The sequence below is a fragment of the Magnolia sinica genome, chromosome 6 (genome assembly GCF_029962835.1).
Source record: "Magnolia sinica isolate HGM2019 chromosome 6, MsV1, whole genome shotgun sequence".
Classification (NCBI taxonomy): Eukaryota; Viridiplantae; Streptophyta; class Magnoliopsida; order Magnoliales; family Magnoliaceae; genus Magnolia; species Magnolia sinica.
In genome coordinates, this window is record NC_080578.1 from 1,398,031 (window position 1) to 1,422,452 (window position 24,422).

The 24,422-nt window shown below is 40.4% G+C and overlaps 1 protein-coding gene across 1 annotated transcript; it reads right to left on the reverse strand.

Annotated features, from left to right (window-relative positions):
* Positions 1 to 1,664: 1,664 nt before the first annotated feature.
* On the reverse strand, positions 1,665 to 16,419 carry LOC131247894 (probable tocopherol O-methyltransferase, chloroplastic). The gene is made up of 6 exons (XM_058247842.1): positions 16,027 to 16,419; positions 12,396 to 12,577; positions 6,694 to 6,798; positions 3,830 to 4,033; positions 2,163 to 2,265; positions 1,665 to 2,084 (listed from the first exon to the last, which is right to left on the reverse strand). Exons 1-6 carry the CDS (start codon positions 16,364 to 16,366, stop codon positions 1,981 to 1,983), a joined length of 1,038 nt encoding a protein of 345 aa, XP_058103825.1. The 5' UTR covers positions 16,367 to 16,419; the 3' UTR covers positions 1,665 to 1,980.
* Positions 16,420 to 24,422: the final 8,003 nt, after the last annotated feature.

Consider the following 24,422-nt stretch of genomic DNA (forward strand, 5'->3'; position numbering starts at 1 on the left):
CTGTTTTCCGCGCATAAAACATCCAAGCTCTGTTAGGTACCACTAGTTATATGTTGAAAATCCACTACGTCCATCAATTTCTTTCCTCAATCCTAGTTGCTGTGAATAAAAAATCAACTAGATCTGCAACAAGGGTGGGCCACACTAGGGGGAATAATGAGGATAGATGCCAACCATAGGTTTGTGTTTGGGGTCACCGAGGAGTGTATCTTTCATCAAACCCCTTAATAAGGCGCGACTTACCAGGATCAAGTGAAGATATAAAAATAAGCCTGATCCAAAACTCAAGTGGGCCACACCCAGGGGAACAATGGGGAGATTGGATGCCAACCGTAGCTTTGTGTGTGAGGTCACCGTAGTGTGTATCTTTCATCAAACCCGTTGATCAGGTGTGAATCACCAGGATGAAGTGAAAATATAAAAATCAGCCTGATCCGAAAATCAGGTGGGCCACACCGTGTCAACTTAAAAAGCTTTAGGAACAATTTTACATCGTGTTCGTTTGTTGTGGTCGATGGAACTTTTCATGACGCTGATCTTTTTGAATGTACCGCTAAAATAAGGATTCCCCACATGGACGGAGTGGATTAACATATACAACATAGTGGGGGCGCCACAGTGCATTACAGGCGCTGTAGATTTTTTATTTTTTAATTCCGTTTGATAAGTTTGCCTTTGAAAAGTTGTGGGCCCCACCATAATGTCTTTGTGACATCCTCTCCTTCCATCAGTTTCTCTATCTCATGTTAGAGGCAGATATAAAACTCAACTAGGGATTGAACATTCACTATTGAAACAACTTCTGAATTAGAATGATATTTGCGGGAATAACCTTATGAACGGTTTGGATGGCATATCAACGTACCATGACCCCATGAAGGTTTCAATAGTGGTTGTTCAATCCCTACCGTTTCCTGTGGCATGGCCCAGTTGAGTTTTGGATTTTCCTCGGTTTTTGAGCTTTATGTCCTGATAAAAGTGAAGAACGGTGTGAATGTAATATGGATATCACAGTGGGACCCACAGAGCTTCGCCCTACAGGGACACCATGCAGGTGGGGTTATAGGAAAGTCTGGTCCCTGTTAAGTTATAGTGCTCTTGGTTACATCCGTATGCTCCAACATTATAATTCAGTGTGACCTTATGAACAGGTTGGATAACAAATAAATATCACTGTGGACCCTAGGAAAGTTTCAACGGTGGACATCATTATTCCCACCGTTTCCTGTGGTGTGATCCAATTGAGATTTGGATATGCTTCAATTTTGGGCTCACGCCCTAAAATCATCTGCAAAAAAGGATGGACGGCGTGGATCCACTGTAGGCCCCACAGAGTTTACTCAATATGCTTTAACCAATCCGCACGGTGGACCCCACATAGGCAATAATATAGGTGGGTGAATAAGCAGACGAATAACTATTATAGGGGTGAATAGCAAATTAAACAGAGGTGAATAACCAGTATAGGAACTGCCTCCATTTCAATTCCATAAAAGCAGTTATTCCCAATTATCTTGAAATCTGCCTATGCCGGCAGCAGCATAAAGAGAGCCACCGCATTCTCTCAAAAATCCGAGCTAACTCACCCAACCGCCAGTTAGTGAGAAAGAAGAACGGAACAAAAGCTACAATTAGAGATTTTTTTATTTTTATTTTTTTATTTGTATTATTTCCTCCATTCTATCCATGTTCATATAGATGGTCAACTCGGACTTGGTTGGACCCGACCCAGTTCATTACCGCAAGTCACCCCTGACTCATGCAAGTCTCAAGTTCACCCAGGACTGAGTGAGTCAGTCCGAGTTGCGGACTTATTTCTAACGATGTCCAGAATATAAATCTCTGCTGTTCCATCAATTGCCCAATGCAATTTCACTAAAATGCAGTGCAATTAAGGCAGAAATATGGAATATTAATCACTATGGTTGAAGGAAGAAAAGCCTGGTGAGTCGGTGACAGACCCATTCCTAGATTTGGAGCTCATTCCGGTTTACGGCATGTAATGATGGCGAATTTGATTAGTTCCTTCTTGTAACCCTTGATCATCAGTGGCATTACTAACGCCCCTCTTATGGTTTTCCATCCTATTTTAATAACAACAACTGAATTAGAGACGGTGATTAACAAAAGGAACTAATGCATGTGGCATGGACGAAGCTTACCGCTTCTCAGCAATGAAGTGAGGCCCTTCCATGTTAAGGCAGAGTGGATAACTGCCGGCCAAAATGGTGCTACGTTGTCTGACCAATCCGCTGTCTTGATATCCTGCATCAGATACAAGAAGAAATGGCATGTTTATACATATTTATGTACGTATACATGCATTTATGCATGCTACCTATAACATTAGGTATGCAACATTTTCTGTTCAAATTTTAAGTGTGAAGAGGCACTTGTAGACGTGTCATTTTCAACTGTCTCGAACAACGACACATACATTTGAAACCAAAACAAATGTGCTCATGGAATGGACATCTTGAATGTGTATTAACCAGTGATTTTCCATGTTGGTATATGCACGACAATGTCCATGCATCCAAACAGTACACATGGAGTCGATGACCCGGACACACCTGTCCATGGGATATGGTCTTCCCTGTTGGTAACCTCTCTATGCATCACAAGGATGACTCGGGTTAAGTAAACTGATACAATGGCCTTTCTTCCTTCCTAGTTAGGAATAAAATGCAACTTATTAATATTTAAAAATTTCTTCCTAGTATGTACGGACAAGGAATTATACATGTGAGTAGGTGTACCATAATTTAAAAACTCTGAGAAAAACTCCACCAGAGTGGACTCGACTCGACCCATAGTTTGAAAACCCGAAAACTTTACTGGACTTGATGTTCAGCTGGGCTGGGTTGACTCAAAGATTCAACATGATTCGACTCAATATTTATTAGATTAAAAATATTAGAAATTTATTATAGTTAAATTTAGTATAAGTAATATAAAACATAACTAAAACCAACAACAACAGGCATGCCTCACTGGTTATGGGTTTTGCTTGCCTTGGTTGACGTTGGGGCTTGAATCCCTCTCCCACCTTAATTATATCAATAAATAAATTAAAAAAACCCCCAAAAACTGAGTGACTGGGTTCGAGTCAGGCTGAGTCGTGTTTGGTCAACTAAGCCACTGAGTCCACTCGAAGAATCTCTTTGAGTCCAGGCCATTTTCCAGTGACTCGGCTTCCAATCTCACCAGGCCAAGTGTTTCGAGTTGAGTTGGTGAGTTTTGGAACTACGACTTGACCAGAGTTCACCAAGACGAGAGAAAACTCAATTGAGCCACGATTCCATTGAACTTGGAGAAATACTCAGCAAAACTCTACTCCACTCACTACAACTCTCATGTTATTTATATATTGAGGCTGGGACTTCCCTGTTTGTTTACTATACATATGGGGCTATGGTTGGTTTACTCAATCCATTGATCCGATGGCCACCATCATGGATGAACCATTCCAAAGAATCTCTTCATTGGGTCAACTCTAAATTTTTAATTTTTAGCATGTAAATACATGGTTAAGTAGAAATGTGCCGACAATCCACATCCAACAGAGAAAAGATCTTCTAGTTCGTGAGATTTTCATGACGTGGGACATCAGATCAACGCCTTGGATAGACCGACGGCCCCCACATGTATAAATTAGGTATCAAACATGGAAATTTCCTGTTCGCAATGAACAATGTATATACTGTATCTGTATATGCTTCTTAAATATTATTCGTTAAAAAAAAAATACTCGGAAAAACCCGTACTAGGTCTTGAGTTGATTCAACTTGACTGGTTCTCGAGTCAGACTCAATTTTTTTATTGTTACCTCAAGTGATAAGGACTGAGCTATTCGAACATAATCTGCAGCAGAGCACCAGGCTGGAAGATAATAGGCATCACATATTTTACTCAGTAGATTCTTTTCTTCGGGCTTCAAGGAGTCCTCAGAGGGTGACAGATCTCTGTGGCACCATGTCACTATTATTATGGTTGCACCAGGAGCTGCAACCCGAGCCAACTCACTCACAAACTGCAATGTGAACAGAATTAGAGAATAGTAGATAGTATGATGGTTAAAAAGAAGAAGAGAGAAAATATTGCTCAGACTTCAGCTGCGTTTGAATGCATAGCTAATTGAATTTTGAAACATTCGGTTCAATGAAGAGGCAATGACAAAAATTAACCACGTTACCAAGAATTCATAACTAGGAAGCAATGTAATTAATTGCATTTGATCTATGCATCCAAACACACACTTATAAAAGGAAATTTTATTTGTCCCCATTTTATTGAAAAAAACATGAGGCTAGCGAGGTGGGTGGATGGTCAATCTCTCACATGTGTTCATGTGTGCCAACAAAGAAAGCGCCAACTACAAGTGCCGTCCTTATGGATAGGCGACTATTGAGGAGCTGAAGACCTTTCACATGTGATTGGACATATAGAAGACCCCACTAAGGGAAGACACATGTGAAGGAAGATTGGAGAAAGAAGACCGAGCGTCCAAACTTTTCCGTACTTATGTTATTTGTGCGTTTTTGACTTAATTATGGGTCTTTTAGTAATTTTATATCTTTATTTGCTTATTCTAGGGGTATTTTAGTAATTTTATATCTTTATTTGCTTATTTAAGTGGGCTAAAGCCCTAAACACGAATTTTAACTATTGATTAATGAAAAGCAAACCCTTTGGTTGCCTCCTTCCTCTCTTCTCTCTAATGGTGCTTCTTCTCTCCCCTTGATCTTCTTCTTCTAATTTCTTCTTGTGCCCCTCCAACTTCCTCAAGGTAATAACTTTCTTTCTTCTATTTTTTTGTTTTGGCTAATTCCTCTTCGATCAAAATCTTGAGAACCGATCTAAACACTAAATACCCAAATTATAAAATACCTAATCCGAGAAACTTCTTGGTTCTTAGAACTAGTGATCTTCATTGATCGATTGGGTGTGAACATGCAAGATCGGGAGGTCTCATCCTCGCCGGATCCAACCTAAGTAGTAATTGAATTCCATACTCCATGGTTGTAGTGATGGCCCACTCCATTGCATGTTTCCTTTATGATTTTCTCAGTTATGATGATTATTGTTAGAATTTTAGATCATTTATTCCTTTTATTTCCGCTGTTTAATTATCTCCATGAGCATGCATCATAATTAGGGGTGGGTGGATGGTCAATCTCTCACATGTGTTCATGTGTGCCATGCATTCAAAACCCAAACCATTCATCAAACTAAGCCTCGTGAAAAAGCCTTGTGCATTGAAATTTCAGGGCCATCAGATACCTGAGTGGGCCAGACAGCTCAAATTCAGCCATTGGTATAATTACACTGACACAGTTGGAGAGAAAAAAACTCATTACCAGTGGCACCCAAACACGCCCAAAGCCTCTCTCACCTGCATTAATGCATCCATACACAACCTAGTACATCTCTTCAAAGGTGTCTCTCTTGGTAAGGTCAAAACTATAATGAACATGGTTTTAAGACTCTGATTATCTGGTATGACTCGTCTGAGTATACTCAGATTTGGTACTAACCAATCCGGTTTGATACCACAAGTAGGCAAGTAGCCCCAACACAGTTGAGTCTGGCCAATGCACCTGACTTGGGCAAGTTGTGATTTGACTCGAGATCGAATGAGTTCGGTCCGAGTCCAACTCTAGAAACCATGATAATGACAGTTTGCTGCCATTTCTCAAGATGATGGTGACTCATCCACAGCACCATGGTATGCATAATTTGGACCATGCAACTCATGGGACATTTAGGATATAGTCCATCCAAAATGGGCCCCATAGTTTAAATGGTCTATATTTTCATCCATGATTGAAAGGTCCACTGAGATGGATGAAAGAGTACCATTTCAAAATAAGGCATGCTGCTACCATCTTCAAGTGCCAAACACAGTTACACCCCTAGCTAGAAAACTCCTACTCCATGTCTCTGTCTGGGAACACTGGATAGACAGTCCCACTCCATGCAAGCTTTCTATGGCATGCCATGTGTATGTGGGCCATCATGTTTTCATTGATCAGGCCTTCTTCATGTATGGTGAGCAAAATGGTTCCCACCTGATGGACGGAATGGATTTCACTGATAAAACACAACGGGCCACAGAAAGCATTCTGCATACAGGTGTTGCTGACTTTCTTTTTTTTTGGGTATACTAGGAACTTTGGTGTCTCCTGTATGCTGCTCTTGCAGGGCAGCAAAAAAAGTCGATCCCCACCGTCCACCTGGTATATCTTACCATGGATGGGTCATGATTAAATTTAAAAAGAAAAAACAAATCACATGATACTACACAGCTTCAAATGAGCGACAAAATGCAGAATGTCAACTGTTCGAAATTCAAATTCAGCAAACAAAAGTGAGAGGAAATGATGGTTAGAATTATCCCAGTGGTGTAATTTTTGAACCATGAGTCATCCACAGGAAAACCCACCAAAAGGCCAGTCATGATCCACTATCTCCCATGCCGCCGCCGCCTCTCCCATGGAAGGTAGGCCACACAGGTACAATGGATACAGAACCCGCGTGCCAAAATCTCCTAACCGTCGGTTCTCATGGGGATGTCACGGTGGGGCCCGCCTGATGAGTGGCCAGGAACTTGCGAATGTGTGACACATGGGCACATATGCTGCCTCTTCTACCATAACCTAAAACAGAAAAGAACAAGAGCAAGAAGAATACCTTAGTTTTGTCAGGCATGTGCTCTCCACTCTCCATTGACCAAACCAAGTCGAACTGCCCATCAGGAAATGGCTGCTCCAATGCATCTGCTACTTGGAAAGACACCTGTGTCACCATTTTTCGTTCAACACATTACAATGCAAACACAAACATTGTAGGATAGAATTTCATAGCTTGGTTAGTTATGAATCTCTTTTATCCTTGTAGTTCAAATTACCAAAAGAAAACACACTCAACACTTTGAAACAACTAGGAATATTACATTTTGATTATCTTTTTCTAGTAAAACAAGTTATGGTTTTAGACATGAAGAATTCATGATGGGGAAGTAAATAACTATAGTCATCATCTTTTCCAACATTATAGCCTAGTGGATTCCAAAAAAGCGATGCTTGGATAGCAACTAGAAATCCCAGATATATTAGACAACACTTACCTTTATCTTGCGCCAGAGAATCCGGCACATGCTTGAGGCTAATTATTACTTTGCGGAATTCATTGTTTTTTACCTATTCATAATGCAACTATTGTCTAATCAAGGAAATCCAATTTCTTTTTCCTCTGGGATTCCTTGTATCCAAACTCTCCCTAACCCTATTTTCATGGAGTAAGAGAAGAAACAAGTACAAATTCAGATGGGGACTGGCTTATGGTCGAGGGCATCCATGATGATACCTAAATTTAAGCATGAGCTGCTCCCCGTGTTCAGACAACTCATCAAAAAGAAGCTGACGTTTTTGTTTCACATGTTGTGAGAGACCAGTCATAGGACTTGGAAACCTTGAAACATGCACGCAACAGATGTATTTGCCAAAAGTATACGTAGAGTTCTCAACACAATACGTTAAGTCTTTGTTTCAGCAAAATCACAAGAATAGACACACTAAAATTGAGCGAGATTAGCTCTCCGGCTACAAAATTATAGCTTAAAAAAATCATCATCATCTAAAAGCCTTATCCCTACTAATTTGGGTTGGTTAAATGAATCTTTTTCCACCATTCCACTCTATCAAGGGCCATAAACTGCAGGTAGACCATAGTTGATCAAGTCTTTTTTTACTACTTCCGCCCACATCCTTTTGGGCCTTTCCCCTACCCTTTTAAAGCCTTACAACTTGTACCAACTCACTCATAATCAGCGTAGTTCTTCCATTTCACATGATCATACCAGCTAAGTCTACCTTTCCTCATCTTATTACCTATTGGTGCTACTCCCGAGTTCCCTTCAATGCATTTGTTTTTAATTCTTATACTTCCTTATCTTCACACTCATCCATCTCAACATCCTCATTCAGCTATACTCATCATATGAACATGTTATTCAAGCTTGCATGCATCCACACATCTTTATGTATAGGCACTACTAGGGGGCATGGCACCTGCAACACATGTGGAGAGAGAGAGAGAGAGGAGTGCCCTTGTTTCAATTGTGTGCAACCTATACCTTATTTTTCCCAATGGAGTGCCCTTGTTTCAATTGTGTGCAACCTATACCTTATTTTTCCCAATGTTGTGGCCCACTCAGGTTTTAGATATGCCTTGTTTTTGGGCTGATGCATGACATGAGCCAACACAACATATATACAGAGTGGATGTCACACAATCATCACAATGGGCTCCATAGAGCCTTTATTGTACTTTGCCATCTTTGCGGCCTACACGCAAAGAGGAGAAGATGTGGGAGTGGGCTACTCATATAAAAAAAAAATTGAAATGGCAAAAATGCCCTTAGTAAAATGGCCAATCATCCCATTTACTTTTTCCCTATTATTGATTGAAAGGTTAAATTTACCAAAATGCTACTTACATGATATATCAAAGAGACGAGTGGTCCTACTAGAACACCATTTCTGATATTAATCAAGTAAACGATGACGATGGAACCACATCAAACCATGACTCGTTGGTCAAGTTACAAATTTCCACTAATCCAGATTGAAGTATGACTCTTGACTGACTAACTTGAGAATCAAGTTTAGAATTCAATTCAAACATTGGGCCCTCAATGGACCTGGGCTTCCCTTTTTTACTGGGTGGCACCTTTGAGTTGAATCAATTTGACCTGTGGACAGGCATCCTCTCGGATCTGGTAGGATACCAGGCACAAAGACTTTAATCCCGAGAAGCTCCATCAGTGTCAATGAAAGCAATAATTTAAAGAATCCAGGATGTGAAACAACCCTGGAAGCATCTAATGGAATAATGCTAAGAAGTTTATGATGCGCTTTTACATGCTTTTTTTTTTTTTCTTTCCAAAAGAGCCACCATGTAGAACTATCTTGATTGATTTGAATATGCTAATATTTCATTTACAAACTGATAGCACAATTTCAAACCCCAAAATGAAAAGTGAGTGTAGGCAAATAGCAAGAAACACAAAGACAGAGATGAGAATAATGAAGAGAATACAAGAAATTCCAGATTAGAGAATGAATGAATCACACTTGCACCCACAAAAAGCCCTTTTTTTTTCCTTTTTTTTTTTCTCTTTTTTTCTTTTTCCCTAAGGAGAATCATAACCAGTTGAACACTCTCTAAAAATATAAATTCTCGATAATTAAAAAATAGGTATATACCTGGACCTGGACCTGGACCCATATTAACAACCGTGGTCCATGCCTGAAAACTCGACTCAACTCAACTGGATGTCTCACTGGGTTGAGTCGACTCAAGGACTCAATGAGTCTTTACTTGGTCTTGACTGAGTGTCTTATATCATCATCATCACCATCTAATCCTTTATCCCAACTAATTGGGGTCGGCTATGTGAATTCTTTTCCCCCATTCTGCTCTATCAAGAAGTTGTAAATATTTAGTTGTCTTTCGGTAGAAGAGGTTTGCCAATCCCACACAAGGCAGTTCATGGAAACATTACCACATGTGCAACATGGCATACGAGGTGAGATCCAAGCCATGCATAACATGGGTCTCTCCATGCAAATCTCCTGGTCAAAAAATTAGGCTGGTCCTCTTGTCAGGTGGGCTGCAATGCTATAAAAAGATTGATGGCTTAAAAATCTTGTCCAATTTTTTTTTCGCCTTTTCATTTCTTTTGTAAACTGAGCTGACCAGCCTAAATTTTGTGCTAAAGCATCTACTAATGTAGTTAACTTGATGGACAGCTTGGATCTCATGCCCCATATGCTACACGGTCTCATGTAGTGGTGTGTACGCAAAGTAGTCGTAAACACGTGTGGGCTCAACAGAGCTCTAGGTCAATATATAAAGTAGCCAAGGAACCATTTGGTAGATGCTTGAAAATGAGTAAATCTTATTTTAGTTAATCAGAATTATGTATTATAGATCATGATCGTAGTTCTGCAAAGAATTCTTGACATGAAAAAACAGAGACAAGGGGTTGATCTTTGAATAGGAAAATAAAAAAAGAAAAAGGATTTGCAAGATTCCAAATGAATTGGCTTATTCGGAAAAAAAAGAAAAAGAAAAAGAAAAAAAAGAAGAAGCTTTGTTCTTTGGAAGATCTATCTTGTGTCTATTGCGGCATGGTTTCACTTTGCTAGAACTCTGAATCATTCTCTTGAAGGTTATCCTCTTTATCATAAATGATCCGCTTGCCCCGTGACTTGGCCCAATAGGAAAATCCCAATTCATTGTCCTTTCGATACAATCAAATAGATTACCACAAGGGCGCCATATTCTAGAAGCCTAAACTATATGATTGAATAAATCCTCCTCTAACTGTTGTAGGTTGAGGACTCCTCATTTCCCTTCTTCAAACGCCAATACATATTTTTCACACATAATTATGTAGAGATGATGATCTCTAATACATAATTATGATTAACTAAAATAAGATGAACCCATTTTCAAGCGTCTACCAAACAGGCCCTAAGATTAACAAATACAAAACCGCTCACCAGTCATAAGAGGTTTGCTGACCTGGTGAGTCGGAATTGAGCCACACTCATTAGTGAATTTCACAATGACTCATCACAAAACTCGCATGAGTCACCAAGTTTTGAGCCTATTTTTGTAGTTACCTAAGATACGCCAAAATCATCAACTTTTCAGTACTAAACCCCTTTAAATCAACTTATCAAGAGAGACATCCTGAAAGGAAATTTTTTTCTTTGACTATCTGCAGGGTGTGATGGATGACGTGCAGGTGCTTGGAAATTACTTAGAAATTGCACACATGGAATACAAGTAATTCAATTTAAACTGTCCAGATTAAATGTCCCATTTTAGATGTATCATTAATGAAAAGTAATGATTATTTGATTATCTGATTATCAGCATAGTGGATATTTATTGGATGATTAAAAATTGCAGGGAAAAAAAAATCCAATGATCCTATTTCAACAAGCAGGTGTCCATGAATTGGAGGTTATGATTATTAAACGAATCAAAATTTGGGTTTGTGGCTTAGTGATAGTGGATTCCACAATTTTATTGGTTTAATTTCAGTAACTGTATGCCATGTGTACAATTTCTGAGTACCTAAGTATCAACCATCTTACTTTCCCAGAGTATCAGACAGCGCCATACAAAACCTTCATTGCTCGCATACAGGCTACTGAACAGTTACTGAACAGTAGAAATACGGTTTGCACAAAATAGGTAACATCAGCTACTGAACAGTAGAAATACGGTTGCCATGCATGTATCAAGTATTGCAACCAGCTGATACATAGGACCTACCATCAGATTGCATCTAGCTAGGAAACTCCAGTCTATTAGATATTGTCTAATATAAAATGGGCCAAAGGGTAAGCAAGATTGATGGTGAATGTAATATGTGTACGTGGGCACTTGTATGCAAGGAAGTATTCCGTAACGGTAATGGTGGTCATAACGGCTACCACCGTTACCTTTCTGATACGGGCTATAAGGGCCGTTACAATCTTCTTCTTCTTTTGGAAAAAAAAAACTCAAAAAACCTGTATTGGCCCCGTCATGATCCCTAATGGGGCTGTTTTGGCCTTTACGGGGGCGCGTAATGGGCCATTACATGGGCTGTAACGGCCTTTACGGGTCATTTTTCCATAATGGCCGTTATAGTCTTTACAACCTTATAACGTGTAACGATGGTCACTATTATTTTTACGTAATGGCCTTTACGACCTTGTAACAGCATTTACGGCACACCATGCTTGTATGTGTGCATACATGTAGCACATACAAGATTCAGATTATTTATCTACTGTATTATCATATGAAATATGTCCAAAAAACTATCAAGATGTGAATATAGAAGTTCTAATGATTATTTTCATTTTTATGGTAGAAAGCAGGATTTCAAATTCAAAATTCTTATTTAGATAGGAATGAGAATTTTAATTTTATTAGACAACGGTCATCTTGTATCTTGCACCTGAAACTACCATCATGGACTGATGATTATTCCGTATAATTTACAATTTTACATCTATCCATATCCAAACAGCCTCCTTTGATTTATCTGAGGGAAATGAATTTCTTTTCTCAATGGATTCCATGCATACAAACATCGACCAAAAGGCCTAGCCTCAATGGCTAGGATCACTTTGTTGGTTGTGATGCTGTGTCCACCATCCAAAGTGGGGCCCAACAGACGCAAGTCCTGGATAGTTACAAGTGTGCCATAGTCAAAACTATAAATTAGGTATATGATGTATTACTTGAATGTGTCAGATGTGCAGGTGGACAGCCTTTTCTATATTATTTTATGAAGCGTAAAGAGCTGACATTTATTTATTTACCTTATCTCCCAGGCCCTGAGCCACGGCAAGAGCTTGTGCCCTTCGAGCTTGGACAGGGCTCAACGTAATGCCCTGACACGTGGCCCCATACTTCCTTGCTAGATATCTCGAGCTCCCCCCTATTCCACACCCTACGTCTATTATCCTCTTTGGCCTCTTCCTTCTTCCGTCTTCTTCTTCTCCTGAAATTTCATCCCAACCTTTCATTAGGCTTTATCCCTTACCGGAGGTCTTCCATGCAACTATTTGGACGATGAATTCCCGTCCAACTGGCCCATAGATTGACATTTCTTTTTTGGTGCACAAGAAATCTAACCCGTTCAAAAGGTTGGAACCACCATGATGAACACGCGATGTGAATATCCGGCTAATCCACTCATCATATCGGCCACGCAGAAGAAAACAATGGACAGCCACTGATCTGTTCAAAAGTACATTCGTACTTATCTGTGAGTGGATCCGATGGCATGAAGTGTCTCGTGGGTCCGACCTTTCAAAGGGGTTGGATGTCAAAGGGGAGCGGAATAGGTGAGACCCCGGACTCACCCAAGACGGTGCGGCCCTTACCTTACCGTGGGGCCCACCTTGATGTATGTATTCTGTATCTATGCCGTCCATCCACTTTTCCCTATTGTTTATTTGACATCCAATCCGTTGATAAAGTAACATAACCCTAGATGAAGGGAAAAAACAAATATCAGCTTGATCCAAAACTGTTGTGGCCTATTAATGGTCAATCACCACTGTTTCCAAAGGTAGGACTACCTGATAATTAGATTTGCTTCATTTTTAGAATAATGCCTCAAAATAATCTGTGAAAAAAAAATAATAATAAAGATTGGATGATATAGATATACAGTACATATAACAAGATGGGGCCCACAGTAATGGTCGCACCATCTTATGTAAGTCCGGGTCTCACCTAATCCGCCTCCCTCGTAGAAAGATGAAAGAAGCGTGTAATGCTGTAAATAATTTAAATTTGGGGAGCGGATTAGGAGTGACCCCGGATCCACCGGTTGGTCGATTAGGTGAAACCCCATATCTACCGAGGTGGTGGGACTCTTGTAGGATCCATTATGATGTGTTTGACTACATCTACGCCATTCATCTATATTAAAAGCTTATTTTAAAATATGAACCAAAACATGAAGCAGATCCAAATCTCATATAGACAATAGTATAAGAAATAGCGGTGATTGACCATTAAAAACTTCTCGTAAGCCACAAAAGCTTTAGAACAAGATGATATTTGTGTGGTCTCTTTATCTATATGTATTTGAACTTATTGACAGGTTGGATGGAAAATAAACATTCCCGTGGGATCTATGAAGTATTTAATGACGAGGATTCAATCAATGACTGTTTCCTGTGGTGTAGTCCACCTAAGAATTGAGTCGGCTTCATTTTTAGAGTAATGGCCTAAAGTAGTCTGTCAAAATGTTTGGACGGTGTAGATTTAAGGCACATACATCAAAGTGGGCCCCACAGTCAAGGGTCTCACCCACCTCGCTGGATCCAGGGTCTCACCTAATCTGCTCCCTAAATTTTGACCAGTGGAAGCGTACGGTTCCTCTGCAAGTCCACGTGGATTACACTTATTCTCAGAAATCGAGGTGCGTGTATCACGTTAAAACTTCCAGCTCATATGGTGGCCCACTTATGGTTAGATCGGCCTAATTTTTAAGCGTCCAACTTTTACTGTGGGACGCCCTTTCTAACACAGATTGGGTGAGTTCAGAAAATCACCGTCTTCGGTGAGGCTGTGACTGTGGGCCCACCGAGAAGTGTGTGCCTTAAATCCACCCTGTCCATCTGTTTTAACAGATCATTTGAGAGGATGATCCTAAAAACAAGCAAATCCAAATCTCAGGTGGACCACACCACAGGAAACAGTGGTGATCGACCATTAAAAACTTCTTGTGGATCACAATAGTTTTGAATCAAGTTGATATTGGTGTGGTCCATCCAAGACTTTGTGACCTTATCAACAGGATGGATGGAAAATAAACATTCAGTTGGCCCCAAAAAAGGTTTTAATGATGGTTATTCAATCACAACTTTTCCTGTGGTGTGGAACACCAGAAACTTGGATCTGCTTCATTTTTGGCATCATGCCCTAAGATGATCTGTCAAAACGGATGAACAGTATGGATGAAAGGCACATACATCCAGATGAGCTCCACACACAGGGATCTACCCACCACGGTGGCCGCCCCTTGAATCAAAGACCAGCCTGATTTGCTGCCCAGGCCTAACATGCAATCATACCTCTGATGGTCTGAGTGGATTTTATCTACACAGCACAGGTGGGCCCTCTAACAAATTAGAGGGTGGACTAAACCACGAAGCAGCCTGATTTTTGTGACTTGCCCTAACATGACATGACGCATTTAACTCTCCGAGTGGACTTAGATACACGCCGTAATGGAGCCTGTAAAAAATCAAGGGTGGGGCATACCTCTTCCAACTACTGACCGTTTCCTTGGTGTGGCCCACTAGAACCATGGACTAGCCTGATTTTTGGGCGTGGACCTACCATGGCGTGGTGTATGGTCGGAGTGAATTTCACATACACATCATGGTGGAATACGCATCATGGTGGGTCCCACCAGAGTCAGTTCCACTGGAGACCATTTCTCTATCGCGTGTGTTAGCATTAGCAAAAGAATACTAAAAATATGGACTGGGTGAAAAGGAGTGGTACTGGTCAGACGTAGGGACCAGATGATGTTATCCCGACCTCCAACCCGTCCATAAAATGCGTCACCTCAAAAAATCGATACATTCCAAATATAAGGAAGATTCAAAAGTTAGGCGGCCATAGCACAGTGAACAAGGTGAGATAGCAGGCCCACCCTTGATTTGCACCAGGCCCCACACGAGTTGGTAAACCACGTGATTAATGAGCTCAGACAAAGGTTCTGAACGGCCTGGATTCCATAAACACACAATCGGCCCCCAGAAAATCAAAGGTGGCCGATCCCTCTAGCTTGTTCCTCTGCCGTGTCCAACTAAGTTTTGAATCGGCCTGATTTTATGGAGGTATTCTGGGGTGAACGCGTTGGATGTCATGCACTCGTCACGTGGTCCTGCATCTGGCCGGTCCACCGGAGCGCAGCCCGCCCTGAAAAACTGCCGAATCTACAAGTAAATAGAAAACCCGAAAAAACATTTGAAAAACAAAAAAAACCCAAAGGCACGAAACTGCTTTCTCGACCCAACAAGGGAAAATTAACCCGAAGAAAAAATGGAATTAAAAACATAAAGAAAAGAAATTAAAAAATAAAAAATAAAAATCGAAGAAGAAGATAAAGTGCTCGCATACAACTCGTTGGACCGTACTTCTACAGTCCAACTCACTGATCAATGACAACATGTATGTGTGGATACAAATCCAACCCGTCCAACATATGAGGATCACACAATAGTCCAATCATCAGGAAGTGTACATACGTATTTTGGATCTTATCAACGGCTATCCATTATTCTTCGATGCGGCCCACCTGATGACTGGACCATCTTGATTTTACCTCCAACTGCTATTGATGGTGGGAAAATCTCTCAGGCGGGTCGGATATTGCACGTGCACGTGGACATTCATCAAAGGAATTCAGAACTTTAAAAGAACCTGGAACTCCGGCGAACCGCAGCGCTTCTTCGACCATCCTTATCTGGGCAGCTCGATGGTCAGCAATCGAGGCTTCAACGTGCGGGTCGTAGAACCCATGGTGCATATGGTCTCCCCACACATTCTCCCACACGCCCGAGGACTCGTCGTAAAACTCTGCTATCCCCTGCCGCAAGCTAAGCTCACCGACCGATGCCATGGTAGTACGTATCTTCCGCAAGTGTACGGTTCGTGTCGGCAACTCCGTCTGCTTCAGAAAGGATTTCCGATTGAATGATAGAGAAGGATCTGGTACCGGCTGCAGAAAGGTCGGCCTGCAAGTGCCAAGTACGGATGCCATCTGGGCTTACAGGTTTGAGGGAGGGATTGGCACGTGGGCTTCGCTGACGCTCTGTGAGTATAATTTAAAGAAATTAGGTAATAATTATTGACCTTTGTCTGAAATAGGCAAAGCTGACAGCACCTCTGTTAGTTACCTCACCTCACGAGAAAAGTGTTGAATTGTGGGCATGATGATGTATGTGTCTTCACACCGTTCATTCCTTCAACCGGTTAATTTTAAGGAATCATACTTAAAAAAAATATATATAGTCAAATTCTAGGTTCAAGTGGAACACAGAGAAAATAGTAGGAATTAAACACTTACCGTTGAAAGCTTGGTGGGGCGCACTATAACTTTTGGATTAAGGTTTTGTTTTTTGTTTGTTATTTATCCATACTTCTGACCTTATTATCATATTTGTATGACATATAAACATCAATGTGTTTTTAGGAGAAAATAGCTTTTCCTAAGGTGATATAGGGTCGAACATAACGAGGTTGAGTATTGTGTCCCTCAACGATAGCTGCTCCGAATTCACGGAGTATCTCTCCTCACAAAGATTTTTTGAATCCATGAGCAAAAAAAAAAACAAGAAAAATAGAAGTAAATTCTATAAAATTTATAATTTAATTGATGAATAAAATATACAATTTCACAACCCTTTAAATAAGGATACTAATGGCGCAACTCATAAAGCCCAATGGATGAAAAGTTATATTCAAACTAAAACTTACTTTAAATAGTAAAAGTGAAAATAAAATGTGATTTCGACTGTCGATTTGATGGTATTTCGTAAATTTGGCATGGGCAACCCACACAACGGGATCGGGTGGCTAAAGTAGCTAGTTCTACTCCAAAATCATATATGACATGTCGAATAACTCATTTCGGATTGCCAGATACACTCGATTGACCACTTTTGTCATCAACCGGGTTTTTTTTAATCCATATTGACCATGAAATTGTCCGCAACCCACTCTACATCATAAGGTATGGCTGATTGTTCTCATTTTAGGCTCCCGCCTTCAAAAAGTACTATTAAAACCGATGGACAACATGTATAAGCCAGGTATTAAGGCTCGTATATTAAATCCAGTACAAAAAAGTGTTTCCAGACAAAAACTTCATCCGATTTTCATCTGCATCGAACAGATGGAGATAGGCGTTATCAATCATCTATTCACGCGTATTTACCACGGTAAATTGAAAGGATTCCTTATCTGAACTCAGGACTCATGTTTCCAGTTTCCATGAGAGCGGATTGACTGTGACCCGATACACAGATATTTATGTGGGCTGTGTGGGGTCCACAGAGATGTCTGTCGATAGTTGACTCCGTCCATCTGTTTTGAAAGGCTAAATTAAGATTGGAAAATCAGGAGGATTCAAAACTCATGTGGGACATATCACACGGAATAGTGGGGATTGAACGCCCGATGGTGATAGAAATTTTTTATCAGGATGATATTTGTTCCTACCGTTTATTTGAATGTTAATAATTATATGAGCGGTTTCGATGGTATTTAAACATCATGGTCAGCTCCAGAAAGGTTTCAACAGTAGACGTTGCTATTTCCACTGTTTTGTTGGTGTGGCCCAAAAGAATACGGGATCTGTCTGATTTTTAGAATCACGTCTGATTGTAGTCTTTTAAAACAGATAAACGGAGTGGATTTGTAACGGACCACTTGTTTCCCTCGCTTGTGATGACACTGATTCCCTATAAAAGGCCTTTGCAAGAAATTCCTGTGCCCGGAAGCTTGTTAAGCTCACCGTTATGTTTGTGAGAAATTCATCCCATATATCCATTTTGCCAGATTATTTTAAGATGTAAGGCGGATCAAAAGCTCAAATTCGCCACATGAAAAGAACCAATGGGGATTGACTGATCACCATTGTATCAAGCTCTTTATATATATATATTATTTACACACGCACACGCACCACCGCACACTCACGCCGTAGTGGGATTCCACCACCTATGGGTACTCGAACCCTCAACCAGGTGTTGAAACTCCCGAGAGTCTACCACCTGAGTAATAGTAAGGACCCTTTTTTATATATATAAAGTTCATCCCACTTTGTATGGCACCTTCTAGGTGGAGTCCAGAAAAGTTTCAACAGTAGCCATATCTTTCCCCACCGTTTCCTCTTATTTGGCTTACTTGAGTCTTGAATCCACCTCATTTTCTATTACATATACTAAAATGAGCTTGCCGAACCAATGAACTGGATTTCTAACAAACATAACCGCAGACCCAGCTAGCTTCTAAATGAAAGGGAAATCCCGGTCCCACTCTCTCAGGCACAGATCAGGTGAGGCAGGGTTGAGTTCCAGACCCTGGGGCCAACTTCGTGTATGTGTTATGTATCCACACTTTCCATTCATTTTTCTAAATAATTTTAGGGCATATTCCAAAAATGAAGCAGATCCATATGGGACCACATTTTCACCACTAAAAACTTCATGGGGCCACCAGTGTTTTAGATCAAGCTATTGTTTGATTTTAACTTCGTCTAAGCATGTGTGACCTTATTAACAGTTTAAATGGCAACTAAATATTACAGTGGGCTTAGGAAGTTTTTAATTGTGAGCGTCCAATAACTATTATTTTCTTGTGGTGTGGTTTACCTGAGAATTTGATATGCCTTATTTTTTGTACTATGTCCTAAAACAATCAGAAAAGACGACATGGATACTCCTGCCTCACCTAATCTGCACTCAGTTACCTAGGTGCCGAAGCCCTAATCCATCTTAAACACTTGGGGATTGATGCTGATTGCATCCGGGCCTCTGGAGTTAGGTTGGCCACTTCAATGTTTGTGAGAAATCAAATTCATCCATCCTTTTTTTGGGCTCATGACATGAGCCAAAAAATGAGGTAAATCCAAAACTTAAGCTGAAAACACTATGAAACAGTGTAAATTGAACTTCGGTCAGTTGGCTAGGAACCCATGGCATGACCTCCGGCATTGAAATCTAAGTGGGCCTATTGTGATGTTTGTGAGAAATTTACTTTACTCATCCCTTTTGACATGAGCCTAAAAATGAGACTGAATCAATACTCAAGCCACATGACAAATTGACAATAAATGTGGAAATTAGACTTCTACCTTTGAAAGGGGCTACAAAAGTCTTGGATCAAGTTAATATTTTTATGTTTTCAGTTAATCTCAGTGGGAATGATATGAACGGTTTGGATGGCATAGAAACATCAAGGTAAACCAGGAAGGCTCTTATGATAGACATTTCCCTCCCTATTTTTCCCTTCCGTGTGGCCCACTTGAGTTTTGGATCTACTCTTTTTCGAGCCCATGTCCAGACATAGCTTGCAAAAGTGATGGACTGAATGGATTTCTAACAAACATCACTCTAGGCTCCACGTAGCTTCCAACAGTGGGTAGCTGCATGCTTTAGTTCCTCTAAAGCCGGTGGATCCTGACCGTGGAGTCACTGTAATGTATGTGCCTTATATCTATGCCGTTCATCTATTTCAACTATTCATTTTAGGGCATGAGCCAAAAAATCAGTAGATCCAAATCTTTGGAATAAATAGTGGTGATTAAATGCCCACCATGAAAAACTTCATAGGTCTACAAAAGTTTTGGATCAATTTGATATTTGCATTCTCTATATCTAGGTATGTGTCACGTTAACGAATATTTTGGATTAAGCTGATGTTTCCATAGTCACTTTATCTAGGTTTGTGTGACATTATCAACATATGGCAAATAATTAAACATTCTAGTAGGTTTGAATTTACTTCACTTTTGAAATCATGCCTTCTATCAAGAAGGATGGATGATATGAACATAAGACAAATACATCACAGTGGGCCCCATGCCTAAGCAACATTACTAACATAAAGAAGTAGGGTGGCAGGCAACCCGCGTACCACTTGGCCTTGCCTAGACCAACTCGATGGGGGTGGTGACCCCAAATACCACCCAGCTAGTTGATGTAAAAACTCTTATCAGCCCTACCATAATGTATGTGTTTTATCTACATCGTCCATTCATTTTGTCAGCTCATTTTAGGAGAGCCTAAAAAAGAGTGAGATTCAAAGATTAATAAGTAAATTGCACCACTTGGAAACAATGAGAATTGAATGCATACTATTGAAAAATTCTTATGGCCACAAAAGTTTTAGATTAAAATGATATTTGTGTTTTCCCTTCATACATAGTTATGTGACTTTATTAAAAGGTTGGATGGTAAATAAATGATAAACACTGTGGTGGGCCTTCAAAAAGTTTTCAATTATAAGCATTTGATCCATGTAGTTTTTCTATGGCGTGGTTCACTTGATTTTTGAATTTGCTTCATTTCTGGGTCTTTAACGACCCGACCAGTATTGTGCGATATTGTCCGCTCTGGATTCTACTAGACCCGCACGGTTTTGTTTTCAGGATTGCCCCCAAAAGGCCTCTACAAGAAAGGTCCTAACCACACATATAATCACCATTACTTCAAACATCGCTTCCGATGTGGGACAAGTTCAACCTCCCACTGCATACACAGTAGTCTGCCGGCACAATAGTCTGTCAACCACTGGTAGCTCGCCTAAGCCATTAGGCCCCACTCACATCAACTTCCATCCACGTGTACGATAGTGACGGGGCGTCATAATATCCCCCACCGAGGGCAAAGCTGTCCTCGGCTCTAATACCATTTGTAACGGCCCGACTAGCATTGTACGATATTGTCTGTTCTGGGTCCTACTAGACCCGCACGGTTTTGTTCTCAAGGTTGCCCCCAAAAGGCCTCGTACAAGGAAGGTCCTAACCACACATATAACTACCATTACTTCGGAGAATGCTTTCGATGTGGTACAAGTTCAATCTCACACTACATACACAGTAGCCTACCAACACAGTAGCCTATCAATCACTGGTAGCTTGCCCAAGCCATTAGGCCCTGCCCACATCAGCGTACGCCCACATGTACATCAGTGATGGGGCGTCACAGGGTCCATGCCCTAAAATGAGCTGAAAAAATGGATGAATGACGTAAATAAAACACATACATTATGGTAGGGCTCACATAACTTTTCCCCAGCTATCCTGCCAAGTTACTTTTCACTGACTTGTGTTAAAAGACTTGATTCGCATAAAATCCAATCCAGTGGTCTATCACAACTAAAACACATCTAATTTGGCCTTGATCATCTAAATAGGCTGATTCAACATTCAGGTGGGCCAACTCATGCATCATACCTAAACTCTAAATTCGTCCCACCCGAGTTTTGTTATATTTACAAATTTTTAGTAACTATTTCATCCATACCAGGCAAATTAGAATGGATTGGATGACATGTAAACAACAACAATAACAATAGATGGTGGGTGTTTCATCTCAACTATTCCTTATGGTGTGGCCCACCTAAGTTTTAGATTATGGTAATTTTTTGAGTTACCCTGCTAAAATGATGAAAAATTCACAAACCTAGCTCTTGTTTTGAGAAAGTAACCCCAACAGTAAATTAATTAGCTCAGAGTTATGCTAGCGTGGCTTCTTAATGAAACTAGATAGAAAGTTCCGTGGGACACAGTGATGTGTGTCCGACATCCACTCCATGTATCAGTTGAGCCATGCCTCAGCTTATCACAGCTCAATGCAAATCTCAAGACAGCTACACCACAGGGAATGGTGGAAATGCCGAGGCCTACTGTGATGTATATACATGCCATCCACCTGCTCATAAATATAAGTATATATATCCAACTACTGTATTGTCATGGTTGGTGTTATAGAATAGGCAAGCTCCTAAAGGGGATCGAATTAAAAATACCACGTGTTTGGTTCAGTGCATCGCATGGTATTAAAGGGGATTGAATTAAAAATACCACCCCACTATCCCACCATTTTGATTGTTTCCTCCCAAGTTATAAGCTTGGCATGCAGTGGGAAATGAGTCCGGATACCATCCAATTAGGAGGGGTAACAAGAAACCCTCCAAATCTTATTGATACGAGATACCCAGCTTCAATACCCCCCATGTCTCTTTTTTTTTTTTTTTACAAATCTAGTGAATGTGGGTATCTTGAGATCGGCAAGATCTATGGGTCCCACCATGACGTATGAGCTAAATCCACATCATCCACCCATTTTTAAAGATTATTTTAAGGCATCGACCAAAAATCGGCATTCCAAAGCTCAAATGGACCACACCACAATCAGAAGTGGAGATTGAATGCCAGCAATTGAAAACTTCTTGGAGGCCATGAAAGTTTTATTTAAAGCTGACATTTGTATTTTTTTTCTTCATTAGGGTTTGTTTGACCTTTTGAATAGGTTTGACGTAAAATAAACATCAAGGTGGACCCTACGAAGGTTTCAACAATGGGTATCACTATACATACTGATTTCTATGGTGTGGTCCGTATAATCTTTGGATCTGTGTCATATTTGAGCTCATTCCATGAAATGTTGTCACAAAATGGATGGATGATGTGAATATAATGCATACATCATGGTGGGGTCCACATAACTTAGTGATGTTAATATTTTATAATATTTTATAGAGGTTGAACATCTGCATCTTTCATTATTCCTTCCAAACACATTTTAACATTAAACCAGATATATACATTTTCAATGCTTCTATTCCAAACACAAAGTAGAATGGCCTCAAAGCCATGAAATTCCATAACAAACCTTACACAACGTTACCATTACATCGTACCAATTCCATCCCAGCTGATCCCATCTAATCCCATGCATCAAACACCCCATAGCTGAATTAATGTGGCCACTCTATCGGGTGGGATACGGACTGCGGGGCCTACTGTAATGTATGTACCTTACATCAATGTTGTTCATATGTTTTGAAAACTAATTTCAGGATAAATTTCCAAAAATGAGGTAGATCCAAATCTGAAGTGAACTATTAAAGACATCTATGTTTTCAATCAAGTTGATATTTGTTTGGTCTCTTCATGAAGTCTTTTTTACGGTATATGGAAAATAAATACTCCACTCACACCATGAAGTTTTTAATGGCATAAATTCAATCACTATTGCTTCCCGTGGTTTGGTTTGCCTAAGATTTAGATTGCTTCATTTTTTGAATCAAGCACCACGATAAGCTGTTGAATTGTATAGACGGTGTGGATGTAAGTCACATTCATCATAGTGGGCTCCACAGTTAGAGATCCACCGACCTCGGTTGATAGCAGAATCCACCCGAACCGCGCCCAAAATTTCGTGGTACGCGCCACCTTATCCTTTGAAAAAAACCGGGTGGCCCCACATAGCTTTTCCTCGAAGAAGCAAATGGAGTGGATGTCACTGTCACGTAAACGGATTGTGCTCTGTGGGTCCCACCATGATGTATGTGCTTCATACATTTTGCTCATCTATTTTTAGATCATTTTGGGGCTTGATCCAAAAAATGAGAGGGATATAAATGTAAGGGGATACACACCACATGAAAATAATAGTGATTAATATCCACCGTTAAAATCCTCTTAATGCCCACTGTACTGTTTATTTGACATCCAATCTATTAATGAGGTCATACAGACCCAGATGAATGGAACAAACAAAGATCAGCTTGATCAAAAACTTTTATGGCCCTCAAAAAGCTTTTAATGGTAGACGTTCATTCAACACTGTTACCTGTAATGTGGTCCACTTAGATTTGGATATACCTCATTTTTAGTCAAATACCATCAAATGATCTAAAAAATTAAAATTAGATGGATGGCATGGATGAAACACATACATCACGGTGGGCACCACCACAAGCCCCGACCACCAGCTACCGGCGGGTTGCAGGGGGAATAGCCAATCCGGAAGTCACACACATGTGGTCCCACGTAGTTTTTATCGAAGAAGCAAATGGAGTGGACGTCATACACACACAATGAGTGGCCCCACGTATCTTTCCTCGAAGAAGCGAAGGGAGTCGATGTCAGACACACAATTAGTGAACCCACGTAGCACTTTCCTCGAACAAGCAAATGGACGCAGATTGCGTCCTACCCACGCCCGTCTCTAGCCCTGAACGGGCAGTTCTGTGGTCAGGCCCACCGTGATGTATCTGTACATCCAAGCCGTCCATCCCTTTTC